The sequence below is a fragment of the Trichosurus vulpecula genome, chromosome 2, assembly GCF_011100635.1.
Source record: "Trichosurus vulpecula isolate mTriVul1 chromosome 2, mTriVul1.pri, whole genome shotgun sequence".
NCBI lineage: Eukaryota > Metazoa > Chordata > Mammalia > Diprotodontia > Phalangeridae > Trichosurus > Trichosurus vulpecula.
This window is the reverse complement of record NC_050574.1, coordinates 103,244,262-103,262,142: the sequence shown is the minus strand read 5'-3', so window position 1 is coordinate 103,262,142 and position 17,881 is coordinate 103,244,262. Positions and strand designations below refer to the sequence as shown.

The 17,881-nt window shown below is 37.7% G+C and overlaps 1 protein-coding gene across 1 annotated transcript in view; it reads left to right on the top strand.

Moving 5' to 3' along the window:
- Positions 1-17,371, top strand: part of LOC118838706 (glutamate carboxypeptidase 2-like) — an 82,369-nt gene extending 64,998 nt beyond the window's left edge. The window contains exons 14-19 of the mRNA XM_036746067.1: positions 1,145-1,236; positions 5,757-5,847; positions 8,355-8,619; positions 8,959-9,040; positions 12,325-12,417; positions 14,643-17,371. Coding sequence (XP_036601962.1) covers positions 1,145-1,236; positions 5,757-5,847; positions 8,355-8,619; positions 8,959-9,040; positions 12,325-12,417; positions 14,643-14,832 — 813 coding nt within the window. The 3' untranslated portion in view covers positions 14,833-17,371. The remainder of the gene's footprint in view (positions 1-1,144; positions 1,237-5,756; positions 5,848-8,354; positions 8,620-8,958; positions 9,041-12,324; positions 12,418-14,642) is intronic.
- The last annotated feature ends 510 nt before the right edge of the window (positions 17,372-17,881 follow it).

Here is a 17,881-nt window from a genome sequence, read left to right as displayed (position 1 = left end):
TTCTCTGTGCTTCACAATGAGATTCTGTTTGAGAGACAATTTTATTTGGATTGTCTTTAAAATGTATTTTCTATTCATTTTCTTTGCTCTCTTAGTCTTCTGTTTCATTTAACTGTTACTGAGTTAAATACTAATCTGGGTCCACCATGCTTTACAGGAGTGTTCTTGCTTAAAACTGAAAAGTTATATTGAAAGTCAAATAAGCTAAGAACACTCACTTTAACTCTGAAATTAAGCCTGAGGCATATATAGGCAATCAGGAATGTTTGTTTTCTTGAAAAGGAAAAAATAAATCGGTTTAAATATCAACTCTGCTGCTTACTTTCTTTGTATAACCTTTAGCAAATCACTACACAGTGCCTGGCACATAACAAGGGCTTAATAAATGTTTATCGACAGCCTTACTGATGTTCCAGGATTTTAGTTTTCTTATCTGTAAAATCAGAGTATTGAACAAATGCTTTTTTCAATCCAAGTCTAACCAATATGATTCTTAGTTGGCAAAGATGATTCCTAAGGTCTCTTTCATCTAAGAAATTCTGTTATCAAAGTAGGACCTTAAGTTCCTATAACCACCATCCTTTAGGAGTAACCTAAACTCAGAAGTGAGTTGTTAAGTGGCCTTCTGAAGACATAGTCTCCCATTCTCACTTGTTAACCATTCATAAAACTGCCAGTTATCAACAAAAGGAAGGTTAACCTTAAAAGTGGGTGGAGCAAATGACCATTCAGTGTACGTGGACAAAATAACCAAAAAGATGGCATTATTTCAGGAGCTCCAGTCAAGTTTCCTCTCCCCAAAAGTATTGGGATTATCACATCATGGTGCCAAAAATTATACCTTTAAAGACTTGTTTCTTTGGCCCCAGAAGGATATTCAGTCTTTGAGAGTGTCTCATTAATATGCAAATTATCCTGATGTGTTAACAGTTCAAGTCCTGAGTTCATGTCTTGGCTGAGCCATTTTTTTAAATTTCTGAGCCTCTCCTCATCTATGAAATGATGATACCTTACTCTCACAGTTGGTCTAAGAAAGGATGATAATCTGTGTAAAAATGCTCTCGAAAATCCAAAGCATTATATAAATTTAGGCACTATGACTTATTAAAATTGGGCATATTTCTAATGCATTTTTTTTTTGTAGCTTCGAAGTCCTGATGAGGGTTTTGAAGACAAATCTCTATATGAGAGCTGGAAGGAGAAAAATCCTTCAACAGAATTCAATGACCTACCCAGGTAAATGAATGAATGATTCAATTTAATTCAACAAACATTTATTAAGTGTCTACTATAAGGCATTGTGCTAGGTACTGAGAATACAAAGAAAAAAAAAAAACAAGACTCAGAAACCGCCAACAGATTATTTTCAATTGAGGTATCTAACAGATAATACAAGCAGGAAAATACAAAGTACGTATAAACTTTGGCCTCCAGTAATAAGCAAGATGGCACAGGGCATTAGAGCACTGGGAGTGGAGTCAAGAAGACTTGGTTTGAAATCTGACCTCAGTCACTTAATAACTGAGTAGCTTTGAGCAAGTCACAGAAGCTATTTGCTTCAGTTTCCTCATCTGCAAAATGGAAGTGATAATAATATGTACCTCCCAGAGTTGTTGTGAAGATCAAATGAGATCCTATTTGTAAAGCTCTCAGCACCTGGCACATAGTAGGGACTATATAAATGGTAGCTATCATTGTTATTATCATTTGCTGTAACTCAAAGTGTTTCTTTTTTACTTTTTATAGTTAACAGTGTTCAAATTGTTTTCTTTTGCATCTTGATTTTTGAAAAAAAAAAAAAAAACAGAGAGGGGCTTAGTAGAACATAACCCCAAAGCACAATATCTGGGTATTTAAATGCAGTTACTTATCATCAATAAATATCCTGTAATAAATATCAAGCATTCAAGCTAATTCAACTGTATATCTTTGATATTTGGTGACTTCAGTTTCTATCAGTGAGCACACAATAGAATAGTAAAAACTGTTGAAAAATATAAGGAGCAAGAGTAACACCATATTCAGCTGGCATGCTAGATAAACACTTGGAAGCTTAACGTGGCCCTGCTAGACATGCATGATGGAGGGGTTCCCCTATCCCCAGCCCCTACTTCAGGACATGCATAAGTATCTTTTGACTTCTTCCTGTTGGCCATGATGGCTCAGTGGTTCCAAGTAGATGGTTTTGAAAAATCTTTTAGTTGGCTGCCTAGCTGGAAATCTGGATGTACTAAAAACATAATCCCCGCCCCTCAAGTCTCCTCTTTTTGCCAGCTTTGAAACATGAGGACCATGTCTCTTGGTTTGGAGAATCAGGTAGAAGAGAGTGACCCTCTTGTGTCTTCTTTTCCTTTGCAGAGGACTTTGTGAAGTCTTGAAAGGCAGCTAGTATCTTCCCTGTATCACGTACCCAAGTAGCAGGGTAGCAGCATAACAGCTACCAAGGCAGTTAGTTGCATTGGCAACAGCCACAGAAAAAAAGTAATCAAAAAGACCATAGAGAGAGGGGTCAATGGAAATAAAGAGTGTGTTTGGTGTTGTTTGGACTATGCTGAAGGGAGGAGAAATGCACACTGGGTAATGAGTAGCCTTACAAACAAGCTGTATCTCAGTGATACATGAATTTTATCTACTGATTGTATTAGTCATGAGTTACTGGCTTGTTTTCTAATCATTCTGTGATTCTTTATTGATTATTATTTATTTTCTGTGTGTTTTATCCTGTAAATCAGGTTATGTACCTGATTCATGCTTATACTTTGGGTAACATTTTTTTCTCTCCCTTTTTTCTGGGAAAACCTGTTAGACTTCAAGTGTATAACTATTTCTATAATTAAGAACCAAGTTAAGTAACAACTTTCTGTGTGGGAGCATGACTGGGGACAGGAGTCCAAGAATGTGAGAACTAGAGAGCCTACTTCTCCTATTGAGGAGTTAAGCAGCCTCAACAGCAATGAGTGCAGGGCAATCCTAGAGGACAGATTAAGGATGGAAACTGGAACATGTTGTCAACTCCTGGAACACTAGCTTTTATCTAACTAGTCACCATGGTAGACTCAGAAGTCTTATACCTCTATATGATGAGCACTTTGGGAAGAGAATTGAAACCCTGGATTTAGTAGCTACTAAGTGATACCATAAAAATTTTTACTGGACTAAATATTAGCAGATACAGATTGAATAGTTTTAGGCATAGAGGGCAGTTCAGAATCAACTCTGTGCACACCAAGAATATTTATTGATTAGAGCGAAGGTCAAAATAGATACCAAACCAAAAGCAAAAATAAATAGAAGAAAATGTCTGTAATTTTAGCAGCTTTTACCTGACCTGCTTAAATGAATTCATAACTCTGAAAAATCAGAAATGGGCAAAAATAAAGACATTAGCTATTATCATTTCTTAGAGGCCTATGAATGGTGCACAGTAACACAACAAGAAAGCTAAACAGCCTAAGCATCGCTTTGGATAACAAACAATCCCCTTGCTAAATGAAGAGCTATAGCAGCCAGGGCTAACACAAGTTTAAAGTGCGAGCTCTTTTTTTACAGAGGAAGATAACAGAAGATTGTGTGCCATATCATCTCCCAAAGCATGAAAAAGCACCTAAGAAGAAAACAAGGCTTCAGGGACCCTGGCATTCGAACAAAGATCTTAAAAACATTTATGGATGAAACTGGAAGACAGCAAATGGATGGAACAGAACAAATCTGTGAAATCTCTTCCTGTATACATTAAAATTAAACAGTACTATCACAAATGTGACAACAGTGGTAACAGCTCAGTGATCCAATGTGTTGACAGTAAAGGAAGTATAACATAGGAAAATAATATGCAACTGTCTCAAGTGTTCAGCTGTCTCCTGGAAGATGCTCCATCCAGACAAAAAGAGTATTATTGTGTGGTTCTCCAAATACTTTTAGTAGCAGATGATACTGAATTAATTGCAACAAATACTGGATTGTTACAAAACCTCATCAGTGAAACTCAAAAGAATGTGAAAGAAGTTGATCTGACAATCCACACTAGAAAAGCAAAGTAAATGAAAAAGACATATTGCATTACTTTTTTTTTTAATTTGACAAATATTTATTTATTTATTAATTGCTTACTATGTGAATAGCACTGTCCTGGAAATACCAAAGTGCAAAACAATATAGTCTATGTTCTCAAAGAACTTACAGTATACTGAGGGTTACACCCTTATAGGTAAGAATAGTGCATAAGAGAGTGATGAGACAGAGAGGTGGAGACAAGGTGCTCTTGGAAGATATGAAGAAAAGACTTTGCATTGTGGAGATATGGTAAAGCTATACTGTGATTAAATGAATTGTTTGAAAATCACATAGTTTATTAGTGGTCAAGTGAGGACTGGGACCTTGGTTTGCTGACATGTAGTCTGGTAATTTTTTACATGACATTTAACTGAAGCCCTCTAAGCATAGGTGTCCCACAGAGTTCTATCCTGGCACCTCTTCTCTTTTCCCTTTCTATACTCACTTAGTGATCTCATCTGCTCTCATGGATTTAATTACCATATTTATGCTAAGGATTCTCAAATCTACCTATCCTTCCCCAAGCCCTTTTCTGGCCTCCATTCTCACGTCTCCAGTTGCCTTTTAGACATCTCAAATAGGATTCCAATAGACATCTTAAACTCAACATGTCCAAAATCTAACTCATTAACTTTCCCCCTAAACCCTCCCCCTCTCCTAACTTCCTTATAACTATATAGGGCAACACTATCCTCCCAGTTCCCCAGATCACAGCTTAGGTGTCATCTTTGACTTCTCATTATCTGCCTCCCGAGTCAATTTCACCTTTTAAACATCTCTCCAATATACTCTCTTCTTTCCTCTGACACTACCACCACTCTGGTGAAGGCTTTCATCACCTCACATCTAGACTTATTACAACAGCTTGCTGGTGGGTCTGCCTGCTTTAAGTCTCTCCCCACTCTAGTCCATCCTTCATTTTTTTCTAAAATGCAGGTCTGACCAAGTCACCCCCCACCCTTCTCAGTAAACTTCAGTGGTTCTCCATAACCTTCAACATCAAATACAAAATCCTGTTTGTGTTCAAAGCCCTTCATAACCTAGCTCTGTCCTATACTTCCATCCTCTTATGCCTTATTCCTGTCACATACTTTTCAATCCAATGACACTGGCCTCCTTGTTATTCCATGAACAGGATATCTTTCACTCTGGTCATTTTCTCTGGTAGTCCCCCATGCCTGGAATGCTTTCACTCCTTATTTCTACCTAGTGCCTTTCTTGTCTTCCTTTATATCACATTAAATCCTATCTCATACAGGAAACCTTTTCCAATCCTGCTTAATTCTAGTAACTCCCTTCTGATGATTAGTTCCTATTTATCCTGTATTTGCTTGTTTGTATATATTTGTTTGCATTTAGCCTCCTCCCTTAGACTGTGAGCTCCTTGAGGGCAGGGACAGTCTTGTCTCTTTTTGTATCTCTAGTGCTTAGCACTGCACTTGATACAAAGTAGGTGTTTAATAAGTGTTTATTGACAGTTGATCAACAGTCCATTGGATTAGCATTGGCAGTATTAGTTTACACACACACACACACACACACACACAGCATGAACAGTTATTAGAAAAGCAATTTTTAATCAGAAAGGAAGTCATTGTAACTTGAAGGGTTAAAGTTTCTTATACAGATTGTTCTACAGTACTTTCATAGTTCTTGAAACTGTTAAGAAAAAATTCTAATGTTGTCCTTCTTACCTTTTCAAGGATTAACAAACTGGGATCTGGCAATGACTTTGAAGTCTTTTTTCATAGACTTGGCATTCCTTCAGGCAGAGCTCGCTATACTAAAAATTGGGTAAGTTTGAATCCAGCAATGACTTTTGATTTCCTATCTGCAGTCTCTGCCAAGCATGACCATTCCAAACAGCTGTGGCTGTAGGGGGATTAAAAGAGTTTGGAAAGAGCTAGGCAGTTGTGAATTGATATCAATGGATGATGGCTTCCATAGTAGGTAAACTGTAGGTGCTAAATCTTTTCCATAGGTTACTTCTGCCAGTTCCTGTTTCAGGATGTTGGCCTACTGAAAATGCGTTATGTTGATATCAGTGACCTACGTAAATTTGTGATGTTAATCTGACATCTCACAAAATATTCATTTAGATTACTTTTATTTTAGAGTAAAACTCATATAAACACACTGATGATTTTCTTATCTTGCACTCATGATCAAAACCCTACTGTGAATGCTAGGATGTAAGCTTTTTGAGGGGAGAAGCTGTTTTGATTTTCTCTCTATTTCCCCTTAGCCTAGAAAAGTACTTCTCACAGACTAGATTCCTAATAAGTATTTGTTGAATTAGATTTCTAGTTAGTTCAAGCTTTAAAGGGCACTGCTGCCGGGCCCGGCTGCTATGCTGGGTTATTACTCAGGAAGGCAGCCACTAGAGAACCAAGTTAAAATGGGAAGATATTATATTTCTGTGACATGATATTGGTGTTTCAGTGGAATCATAAATACCATGCAGAATCCATATTTAATAATTTTAATGATTTTACCTATAACCCTCACATGTGAAAGAAATCAAAGCATACAGAATGGTAGATGACCAATAATTGGAAATATCATAGAAGATATCTACTCCAGTGTGGGTTAGTAGATGATCTTGAAGAACTTTTATAATTGTGATCATCTGAGATTCTGTGGTGAAAATCACATGGTAGGTAGTGAAAGCACAGTACTAGCACAGAGGTAAAATAATAGCATGGGAAAAGTGCTGGATGTGGAGTCATGAGAGTTTTGTTGCTAAGTCATTTTTAATCGTGACTAAATTCTTTGTGACCTTATTTGGGATTTTCCTGGCAAAGATGCTTGAGTGGTTTACCATTTCCTTCCTCAGCTTATTTTACAAATAAGGAGACTGAGGCAAACAGAGTTAAGTGCCCAGGTTCACACAGCTAGTAAGTGTCTGAGGCAGTATTTGAACTAAAGAAGATGAGTCTTCCTGACTCTAAGCCTAGCATTCTATCCACTATGCCATCTAGCTGCCTTGGAATCATTACAGACTTGTATTCATATCCTTTCCTCCTATACTAGTAAATCCCTCAACCTCTCTGACCCTGTTTCCTCATCTTTAACATAGGGATAATACCTGTAATAGAAACTTTATTGGGATGTTGTGAGGCTCAGATGAAATAAATAAAATTTAAAGTGCTACATGAATGTCAGTCTATTAACATCATCACCAACAGCTATTTCAAGTGTGACTCATTAGCAGTAATATAATAATTTTCTCAGCCGTAAGTATCTTAAAGAAGAAAGGTATCTGGGACAATTTAATTTAAACTGAGGAAATTGAGGGCCAAAGAAATGGTCATTTCTCCAAGATTACACAGCTAGTTAAAGGGAGAATCATTTCTAAAACTCAGTTCTGCCAACTTCTTGCCCATGATGGTATCCATTAATAACAAGTTAATGAAATTTCAAGGATTAATGTTTTGAGCATTTTGTACTTTATAACTTTAGAACTGTTTGCTTTTTGCAGAAATGAAGTCCAATTTTTTGTTGTGGACTCCTTTTAGTTCATGATCAGTCTAGTACTATTTAGTATTTAGCATCTAGTATCATTACTAATATCTAGTATTTAGTGTCTAGTAACAATATTCATTGTGCAAAGACTGAGTAGGAAGTATTAAGCTTATAGTATATAATTGTAGCGTTTCATATGTAGAAGTCCCTTTTTTATTCTTTCTACTTATTAACAGAAATGTATCCACCTTTTCATTCATACTATTATATAGTGTAAGTATTATTTGGTATCTAGTATTATTAATATTTAGTTCATAATCAGTCTAGTATTATTATTATTTATATCAATGGAATGAAAAATGTTGCATTATGTGGTGCATTCACCTTTTTGGTTTCAGATCATTATTACATTTTTCCCGTATTTTTATGTTCAATTCGATTTCAATTCAACAAGCAGTTATTAATTAATTAATTTATTAAGCAACTACTGTGTTGATTTTTGTTGATACAAAGACAAAAGCGAAACACTCAGCCTACAAAGAGCCTACATTCAAATGGTAATTTTAGCTGGGTGTGGGGAGAACACTGAGGAGAGGGGGGAGTTTGGGTGGGTGGAGAAGGAGAGGGATAAGCAAAGATAAGCTGTCTGAGGTGTACTGGAGATGAAACTTAAGACAAAGGTTTGAAAGATGCAGAGGAGAGGAAGTTTTTATAATAACTGGCCAATTTCTTTAGACATCAGTGATAAACTTCTTTTGCTTTTCCACTCCCTATTAATTTACTCTGTGTTGTATTTCAGAGGCAATGAGAATTGTATTTTGTTCTTACATTTGTAGAAAACAGACAGATACAGCAGCTATCCAGTATATCACAGTGTCTATGAAACTTACGAAATAGTGGAAAATTTTTACGACCCTACTTTTAAGAATCACCTCACAGTGGCTCAGGTCCGAGGAGGCATCGTTTTTGAGTTGGCCGACTCCATCATTCTCCCTTTGGATTGTCAAGACTATGCCAAAGTTTTACAAAAATATGTTAACAGCATTTATGAACTGGCTCAGAAACATCCAGAAAAGCTGCAGGCATACAATGTATCCTTTGGTATGTGATATGGCCAAAACCCTTTTTTTCTGTAATTTGCTTTTGATGTATCCTCTCTCATCCTAGGATCTTAGAGCTAGAGCTGCAGGGGGACCATCAGCAACAATATTTGTTGTGCAAAGACTGAGTAGGAAGTACTAAGCTTATCATATATAATTGTAGCATTTCTTATGTAGTATTCCCTTTTTATTATACTTATTGATAGAAATGTATCCCCTTTTTCATTCAGGGCTTTTTTTAACTGTAGCCTATAAATTCCTGGAAGAGAGAGATGATATTTTTGTGGTTCTCTCTTGCCAGATAATTAGACTTTAAATAACTAGATGATCTTTATTCTAGATCCACTTTTCTCAGCGGTGAAGAATTTTACAGAAACAGCTACTAACTTCAGCAAGAGACTACAAGACTTAGACACAAACAAGTGAGTAGGATGCGAACATATTCTAACCATAGGTAATTGTGCGTGTAGGATGTGAACATATTCTAAGTATAGTTAAATAGGAGAGATCCAGTCTGGCGCACTGAGTGGCCACTGACCTTAGTAAAGTCTGGGAGACCTTGGGGTACAAATCACTTAGCCTCTCGATGCCCCCAAGCAACTAAGACTATAGAAGATCACGACTCTACATTACATAATAAATATCAGTGGGCGTTTGCATATAGGGAATTCTCAACATCAAGCAGATCACAAAGCAAATAAGCTGGTGGACCCACTTATATTATTCAGATACTCAAATGCATCTGTGATCTCATCAATGCAGGACATTCCCCCCAGCAACATAAGGGTGGTGCTGGTAAACACCTACAGAAAAAAAATTGTTTGCACATCATACTTAAATCTTAATCTGAATTGTTAACACTTTCTACATTGTTTTCTTAGGGTCCAGACAGTCAACCAAACAATAATTCAAGCCTGTTTTTGTTTGTTTGTTTGTTTGTTTTAGCATTTGCTAATCTGCAAGGTGTAAATTCTCACGCTGAAAATTTAAGGAGTTGGTCCAAGCTGGTTCTAGCACACCACTGCATCCTTACCCTGTCTCATACCTTCTGATTCTTGCCCTAGTTCTTCCAAAAGTTTGCAACAGGGGATCCCTGTGCCCCAACATGCTAAAGACCTTCTTTTCTTTCTCCCCAACATTAAGAGAGTCCCAGTGGAGTACTCTGGCTGTCTACCTGTCATCCTTCCCTCTTAGCCATTTAACCTACTTGTGCTATCAGTGTTAAAATAGACTTTAGGAATCAGTACCCATTTATCAAACAATTAAAAAATATTAAGTATCTACTGTGTGCCAGTCTCTGTACTGGGAATACAAAAACAAAAGCAAAATAGTCCCTGCCCTGAAGTAGTTCACTTACAAAGGAGTTTAATTTCCTATTCTTCCCGTAGGGTAAATATTCAATGAAATGACTTTTCTGGACCTCAGTTTAATCATCTGTAAAATATGTAATATGTAAAAGGGCATTTAGACTGCATGACCTTTAAAGCCCTTTCTATCTCTTAACTCTGACTCTATAGTCCCAATTTTCTGCTCTCATTGGCCCATTACCACCAGACTCACAACCTTCCCCCCCAAACCAGCCACCTCCTCATTCCCTTCTGTCTTGTCCAACTGCATCATTTTATAGATGAGGAGACTGAGGCCAACTGAAATTAAATGATATGCCCAAGGATGACAGGACTAGAATTTGCACCTAGGCCTTCTGACTCCAAATGCAGCATTCTTTTTGCTGTACCATAGAAGACAGATGTCATTTGCTGTACCAACAATGTTACTTGTAGCTACTATGGAGGTGTAAGACCAATAACACCAGCGCACAGGAGGGCTGCTAACACAGGTTCTTTTATCTGCTTTTCTAAAGGAAAGCAACTTTAAGGGGTTTACAATCTTACTTTAATTAAACATATATATATATATATATATATATATATATATATATATATATATATATATATATATATATATATATATATATATATATATATATATATATATATATATATATATATATATATATATATCATTCCCTTAGTTCAGGGGGGAAAGTCAGCACCCTGAACTTCAGAGCAAATACAAACAGAAATTACAAACAGAAAATAACACAAATCAACAGAGAGACTTCTAACTGCCTGACCAAAGCAATACATACATAGTGACCAGAGAGAGAGAGAAGCACCAACATCTGGGTTTTCAAAGCCAGGGGACTCCTTAATAGCTAACCAGAGTCTTGTCTGGACAAATCACACAAACGCTCTTCCAATGAGTGAGCCCCAAAGCAGAATACTAACCTCAGAGTATATATACTGTTTCCAGTCAAGGATTCTTGATTCAATCAAAGACTCTTGATTCAAACAAAGGCAAGACTCAATCAAAGACACTTGATTGCCTTAGTGCTGAGAAGCACTCCAAAAGAAAAAGCAGCAAAAAGTCCCACTTTTCTTGCCATTACATTTGCTCAATTTGGAAACAGTTGGTCCAAAGAAAATTCTATTGAAATAGCAGAGTTAGGGCATTAATAAGTTCCTCATGAGGCTTTGGGGGAGCCATATATGGCTTATATGTTGATTGTTAGTCATGTTACTCACACTATAATAATCCTCTTGCCTCCCTACCTCCTACTACCAGTCTCCAAGAGAGATTTGTAGGTTAGGTTTCAACTCCCAAACTGGAATTTAACCATGCATTTGACTTAGCTGGGATTTTTATTTGAATTAGCCAAATATTTATTACAGTTCACTTCATGATGCTCATGGTGACTTCAAGGTGTGCAGCTGAAGAACACAGGATTTAAGAGTCAGAAGACCTGGCTTTGAATTCCTTATCTTCTATTTACAATATGTCACCTTTAGAAGAACAAAATCTAAGACAGATCCATTGGGCTTTGCTCATAGTGCTGATGTCCAGGGGAATACACTTCCTCCCCATGGTAATACAGAGGTACTGCTATCTTTCCACTTCTTAGAGTTAGCTGTCCTGGGCACTTTGTCATCTTCCACTGGCTTCTCTTACTTGGTCCCACTGCCAGCATCCCCTTACCAAAGAGTCCCTTTGCTGGGGACCTACTTTCCTAACTATAACCTTGGAGGAATAGGCCACTCCCTTTCCTTGTGCCAGTATACCTGGCTGGCCACTCTGTCACTACTGCTGTTCCATCTCACTCTCCAGTGTTCTTTCCCATTAATATCCTTCATGCCATGGAAAACTTGGAGCCACCCTTTGAGTGATACAGACTCCATCATCCTGTGGCTCTAACCTCACCAACATCATTAAACCTGTCTCTGCCTCAATTTACTCCTCTGTAAAATGAAGGGATGATCTCCACAATCCCTTCCTGTTCTAAATCCTATGATCCTGTTCTTTAAATTCAGGAATCTGTGGTTTATCTGTTTCTCAGGCTTTTATATAAAGTCTTCATGGGTTGCTGCCTAACTGATGAATCTTTTCACAAAGCTACAATATCAGATGATAGACAAAATGTCTATTTCTGTATTTGTCCTCAGAGTTCTTCTGGCTTTGTAAGATATGCTAGAACCTAAGTTCTGCTGACCTTAGCCTTTAGGAACTGAGTTACCTCTGTGCCATGACAAGGCAAAGAGCTGAATTGTAAAAGCTTGTATTTGTTTTGCTTCTGTTGTGAATGTGGAGCTGCCTGGTTTAAAATGTCCATTTCCAAGTATGCTGAAGTATGTTTCCTTGCCTTCTTTAGCCCGGTCTCAGTGAGAATTATCAATGATCAGCTAATGTTTTTAGAAAGAGCTTTCATTGATCCTCTTGGATTGCCTGGAAGCCCATTCTATAGGTAAGGAGAAAAAAAAAATCTACTACAGGTTCTATGGTATTTTTTTTTCAAATGTCAGCCTTTGGAAAAAGTTTCAGAGGATAGTACTTGAGAATGAAATGAAATCAGAATTCTTTTTAATGGTTATTCATACATGTTTCTGGTGATTATTCGCAGGGAAGAACATTCCTTAAAGGTAATATGAGTTTGTAGTTTAATTTGTAATGCTTTCAAAATAGCACGATTTCTTAGAATGTAACCATTCACTTGTACCAAGGCTCAGAAGTAGCTTTCCCAAAGTCAGAGGTCTAGGATTAGATCAGGGCACTCCCATCTCTCCTTTAGGTCTTGCATGTTTTGCACCTTCTGAAGGATACATAGAATACCACATGAACAATTGTTAAGAGACTCATCAATGAACAAAAGAATAATAACTTTTGATTTGGGAGTGTGGGAGTTGGGAAGTTTTAGGAAGTTTGGGGGGTCTCTTGGGAGGGGGGGCAGGAGTTATTTTAATGCTCATGTAAGAATAGGTTAAAGGAACTGGGGATTTTTAGCCTAGAGAGATAAGAACGTGAGGAGGATATAATGCAACAACAAAATAAAATGTCATAACCATGTCTTAAATGTTTACTATATATAAAACAGTGCTCTAGTCTTCACAGGAAGCATAGACCTTAGATATGACAGTCTGATAAGGGAAAATTACAGAAACACAGATAAATTTAATATGTGAAGGAATTAGAGAAGCAGCAAGCACAGTCCCATATAAAGTCTGAGGGAGGAAATTGTTACCACTTGGGAGAAATCAGTGAAGGCTTCATGGAGGATTTGCTATGATGCCGGCTTCAAATATTTTAAGGTCTGCTGTGTGAAAAAGAGATGAGACTTCTTCTTTTTGAAGTGGGAGGGCAGAACAGTGACCAATGGGTTGAGATGTCCAAAAGAAGAATGGACTATTTAAGAAAAAGTGAGTTTCCTGTCACTACAGGCCTTTAAGCAAAGGCTGAATAGCCACTTATGGGGATATTGTAGAACTAAAGGACTAGATAGCCTCTGAGGTCCCTTCTCAGTTCTGAGATTGAAGGATTCTATAATGTATCCTTTGCTTTCTAGTGATTTGGGGATCAATAAGCTCACTTGGTTAGACTGTCATACCAATGAAAGCCTAAGTTGTAATTCTAATCAGTCAGTCAACTAGCATTGACCAAGTATCTGCTCTGTGCCCCCATTGTGCTAAGTGTGAAAGATAAAAAGAAAGGAAAAAAAACAAAACAAAACCAAGAGATCCTGTTCTCAAGAAGCTCAGACAAAATGCAAACAGCTTTGTATAAACAAAAAATATAGATATCAAGGTAGATATATATATATATATATATGGAGGGAGAGGAAAGAGGGGGATGGAGGAGGCAGGGAAAGGAGGGAGAGAGGAAGAGAGGGAGAAACAGACAGACAGACTGGCTGACAACATATCTATAAAATCACAAACAGAATAAACTGATGGAAGAGAAACTGCAATCCTTAGCCTATACGACTCTCTCATCTGTACAAGCTGTTGGTCACAAACAGGATTTACTGAGAAACTATGAATGAGCGGTTTAGCCAAATCACTCTCCACTTCTACATCATTGGATTTAGAGCTATAGTGGACATTAGGGATCAATTAATCCAACTTCTTAATTTTTCGGATGATGGAACAGACTCAAGGAGATAAGGCGAGTCATTTAGAGTAACATAAGGTGCAGGAAATAGAACTAGAATTCAAACCTATGTTTTGTGAAATGCAGCAGCGAATAAAAGAGCTAGCATCAGAATCAACAAGATCTGAATTCAAGTCTTGATTCAGACACCTAGGCAACTCATTTAATATCTGTCAGCCTCAGTTTCCTCATCTATACAATGAAAGGGTTGGACTCGATGGCCTCTCAGATCCTTTCTAGCTCTAACTCTACCCTATGCTGTATCCAGTACAATACACTACTGAAAAATCACTTCATAGACTAAAGAGTTTGAAAGGGACTTTATAAGTACCCTAGAGTTGAACCCTCTCAAATGTATAGCTCAAAGTCCATAGTCTCCTAGCCCATAGTCTCCTCCATGCAGCACAATCATCTTCTAAAAGAACTGGAATTTCCCTCTCTCGCCACCAAAAAGTAGTGAGCACTGTTGCCAGAGTGTTCGTTTCCAAATGAGAGTTTGCAAATGTTTCTGGATGAGATATTTATAAAATTGTATTGCACCAACAGGCACATCATCTTTGCTCCAAGTAGTCATAACAAGTATGCTGGTGAGGCATTCCCAGGAATTTATGATGCTCTCTTCGATATTGAAAACAAAGAAGATCCTTCAAAGGCCTGGGCAGAAGTCAAGAAGCAGGTTTCTATTGCAGCCTTCACAGTGCAAGCTGCGGCAGGCTCTCTGAAGGAAGTCGCATGATATCTGGAGCAAGGGGTGGCATGTGAAAGCTGAGCATCTTTCAGAAAATGCCCAGTAGCAGAATGGATACCCACCTATTGGGGAATACCTCAACAAACTGGTATAGGCATGTAAAGGAATATTATTGTGCCATAAGAAGTGATGATTATGAAGAACTCACTGAACTATGGAAAGATTTGTATGAACTGATGCAGAGTGGAACAAGAAAGACCAGAAGAACAGTACCTACAATGGTTGTAATAATTTAAATGAAAATAATACTCAATGGAAGCCAAACTCTGAGTAATTGTAATGAGCACTCTTGATTCCAAAGAATAGGTAGTGAAACATACCTTTCTCCTGGCAGGTAGGAACAGAAGAGGAAAGTAGAACACACTGAATACACTCCCAAACTGGTTGATTTTACTTAGCTGTTTTAAGAGGACGGTTCAATAACAGGTGTCAGAGGAGAAGCATGGGAGCTTATATGAGGAATGATGGGCATGTAAAAATACATCAATTACTTTTCTTTAAGAGGAGGATTCAGTAATGGGTGGCAGAAGAGAAGCAAGGGAGCTTATTTCTGGAGATGATAGTCATGCAAAAATACAAACAGTATCAATAAATTTTTTAAAAGGTGCTATAGTTTATCGTCAAGTGGTTAGAGTTAACTCATTTCTGTGAGAACTCAGTTGAATCATTTATTGATAGTCTCTCATTTTAAGGGTCTCCAAACATGTATGTGATATATACTTATTCCATTATTGTCTAAGAGCATTTGGAAGATGATCTCAATTTTCGGATACAATTTGAGGAACAGAAGACTTTTATCTGGCACAGAATGTTGTGGTAAATCACATTTTCTGATTAGTAAAAATTAATTAGAATACAAAGATACATATAAAGAGTTTTGCATAAAGAGCTTGGCATAATGGATGAAGGGCTAGCCTTGGAATTAGAAGTCCTTCTGACATATAACCTCTTAATGCCCTGGGCAACTTTCTGAGATTATAAATTACAGAAAGTTGCATACCTGCATCTATGGAGAGAATAGTCCATAGATACCAGGAATTCCCTACAATGATAAAATCACAAGTCCAGACTCTCCTTCCCTCCCTTTCCCCTCCCTTTCCCTCTATCCAAGATACACATAATACTAATACTATGCTGTTGTGGTAGAGTGTACTGAATTGGGAGCAAGGAGACCTAGGCCTTAGTCTTAAGCCCTGCCAGTAACTAACCCTGTGACTTTGGGCAACTGATTTTGCCTCCTTAGGCCTCAGTTTCCCTTTCTTTAAAATAATCTGTGAAGTCCCTGTGAGCTTATAGTCCACTAAAGCCTCCTGTTATTTTAGAGGAAGTGTTGTCCTGCTATGTTTCCTCTATCTTGTAATTGTGATCTTTATTTTCCTAGCTAGGCTAGCCCTCATAGGACACACATACAGCTCGGTCAACCTGTCCACAACTCCTTTCCTGCATGGTAGTACCTGCAAGAGTATGTGTTCAGCAAGTATAACTTTCAAGAACCCAGTCACCTGAATCAAAAGCCGACTTAGTGAGGAATAGTTCAATGCATTCTGAAGAACTTTGGGCTTGAAGTCATGAAAGGCTCCTGCCCCTGCCATTCCCTAGCTATGTGACCCCTGGCAAGTCCCTTAACCTCTCTAAGCTCAGTTTCCTCATCCTTAAAATGGAAACAATACCTGGAGTGCCTATCTCAAAAGGGTTGTCTTGAGGCTAAAATTTGATAATGTATGTAAATCACTTTATACCCTTTAAAGTGGTTATATAAAGGTCAATATCATTAACATTTTTGTTCTTGTGTTTCCCAGAAGATAATTTCTCTTCTGTCAATACTTCACATGTAGAAAGTTTCCTTCCTATATCCACAGCTCTTGTCGCAATATGACTATCTCAGTCCAACATACTTCCTTACTAATCCCCTGCAGTCCACATTCATTCATCACAACTTTTATTCATCCCACATACCTGGTAACAATAATTCTTCTCTGACACCATTCTCATCCTAGTGTTCTGGAATAATCCACTAATATCTTTTTATTGTGTATCAGATCCAATCTGTCATCATTGGGACTGAACAGCATCTGCTTGTCAAGACTGCTGATGGAATTCTTTGGTTAGATTGTGAAACTACTGGCTGAACTGCAACTGAGCCTTATAGATGACTACTGAGATGCAGTAATAGTTTCTTGCTCAGGGTAATCCTTTGGTGCTATCGTCAGAATGTTGTGCTAAAAGGACCTTGGGTCAGACCTCTTGCTGCAGCTCTTATGCCTTTTAAGTCCCATTACCAAATAGCCACCACTCCCTAGGTAGTATAGTGGACAGAGTGCTAGACTTGGAGTTAGGAAGACCTAAGTTCAAATCCTGACACATACTTATTAGTGGTGTGATACTAGTCAAGTCACTTACCCTATCAGTGTTTTAGTTTCTTCATCTGAAGTGAGATAATAAATGTAAAGTGGTTAAAGTGCTATATGTTAGCTATTGTCACAATGTTTTTTGTTATGCTGTGTAATAAAATCAGATTAAAATCTTATTCAAAACTTATTTTAAAGGTGCTGTTCTATATAAGGGATAAGACGCTTTAAGAAAACACTCCCAGAAAATCTGTATCCAAAGTAATTTTCTAACTGAAGATCAATCAGTGTCATCAACACCAGATAGAAAAAAAAAGCTATTGGAAGGGTAATTCATTTCATTCTTAGCTAAACTTGGGGTTCCCTCTTTCTTTTGGATTTACTTCAAGGAGTTGTGGGCTTGGTTACCACAGACAGGAAGAGTGTGTGTGAGAGTGTATATGTGGGTGTGCGTGTATTGGGGGAGAACCCTTAGGTTCAGCACAAAGTGATCTTAATAACCGCATCAGAGTGTTTAAAGAAAGAGAATTAGGGAACAGTTAGAGTACCTTAGACCCTAGACCAGTGTGGCAAGTGCTGTCAGAAGATAGGAAGGACAATAGGGAGTGTGCCAGTCCTTAGTATCAGTAATGGGATAGCAATTCAAAAAAGAATCAAACCAGCAATGCATAAAATGGTAGTTCTTTACC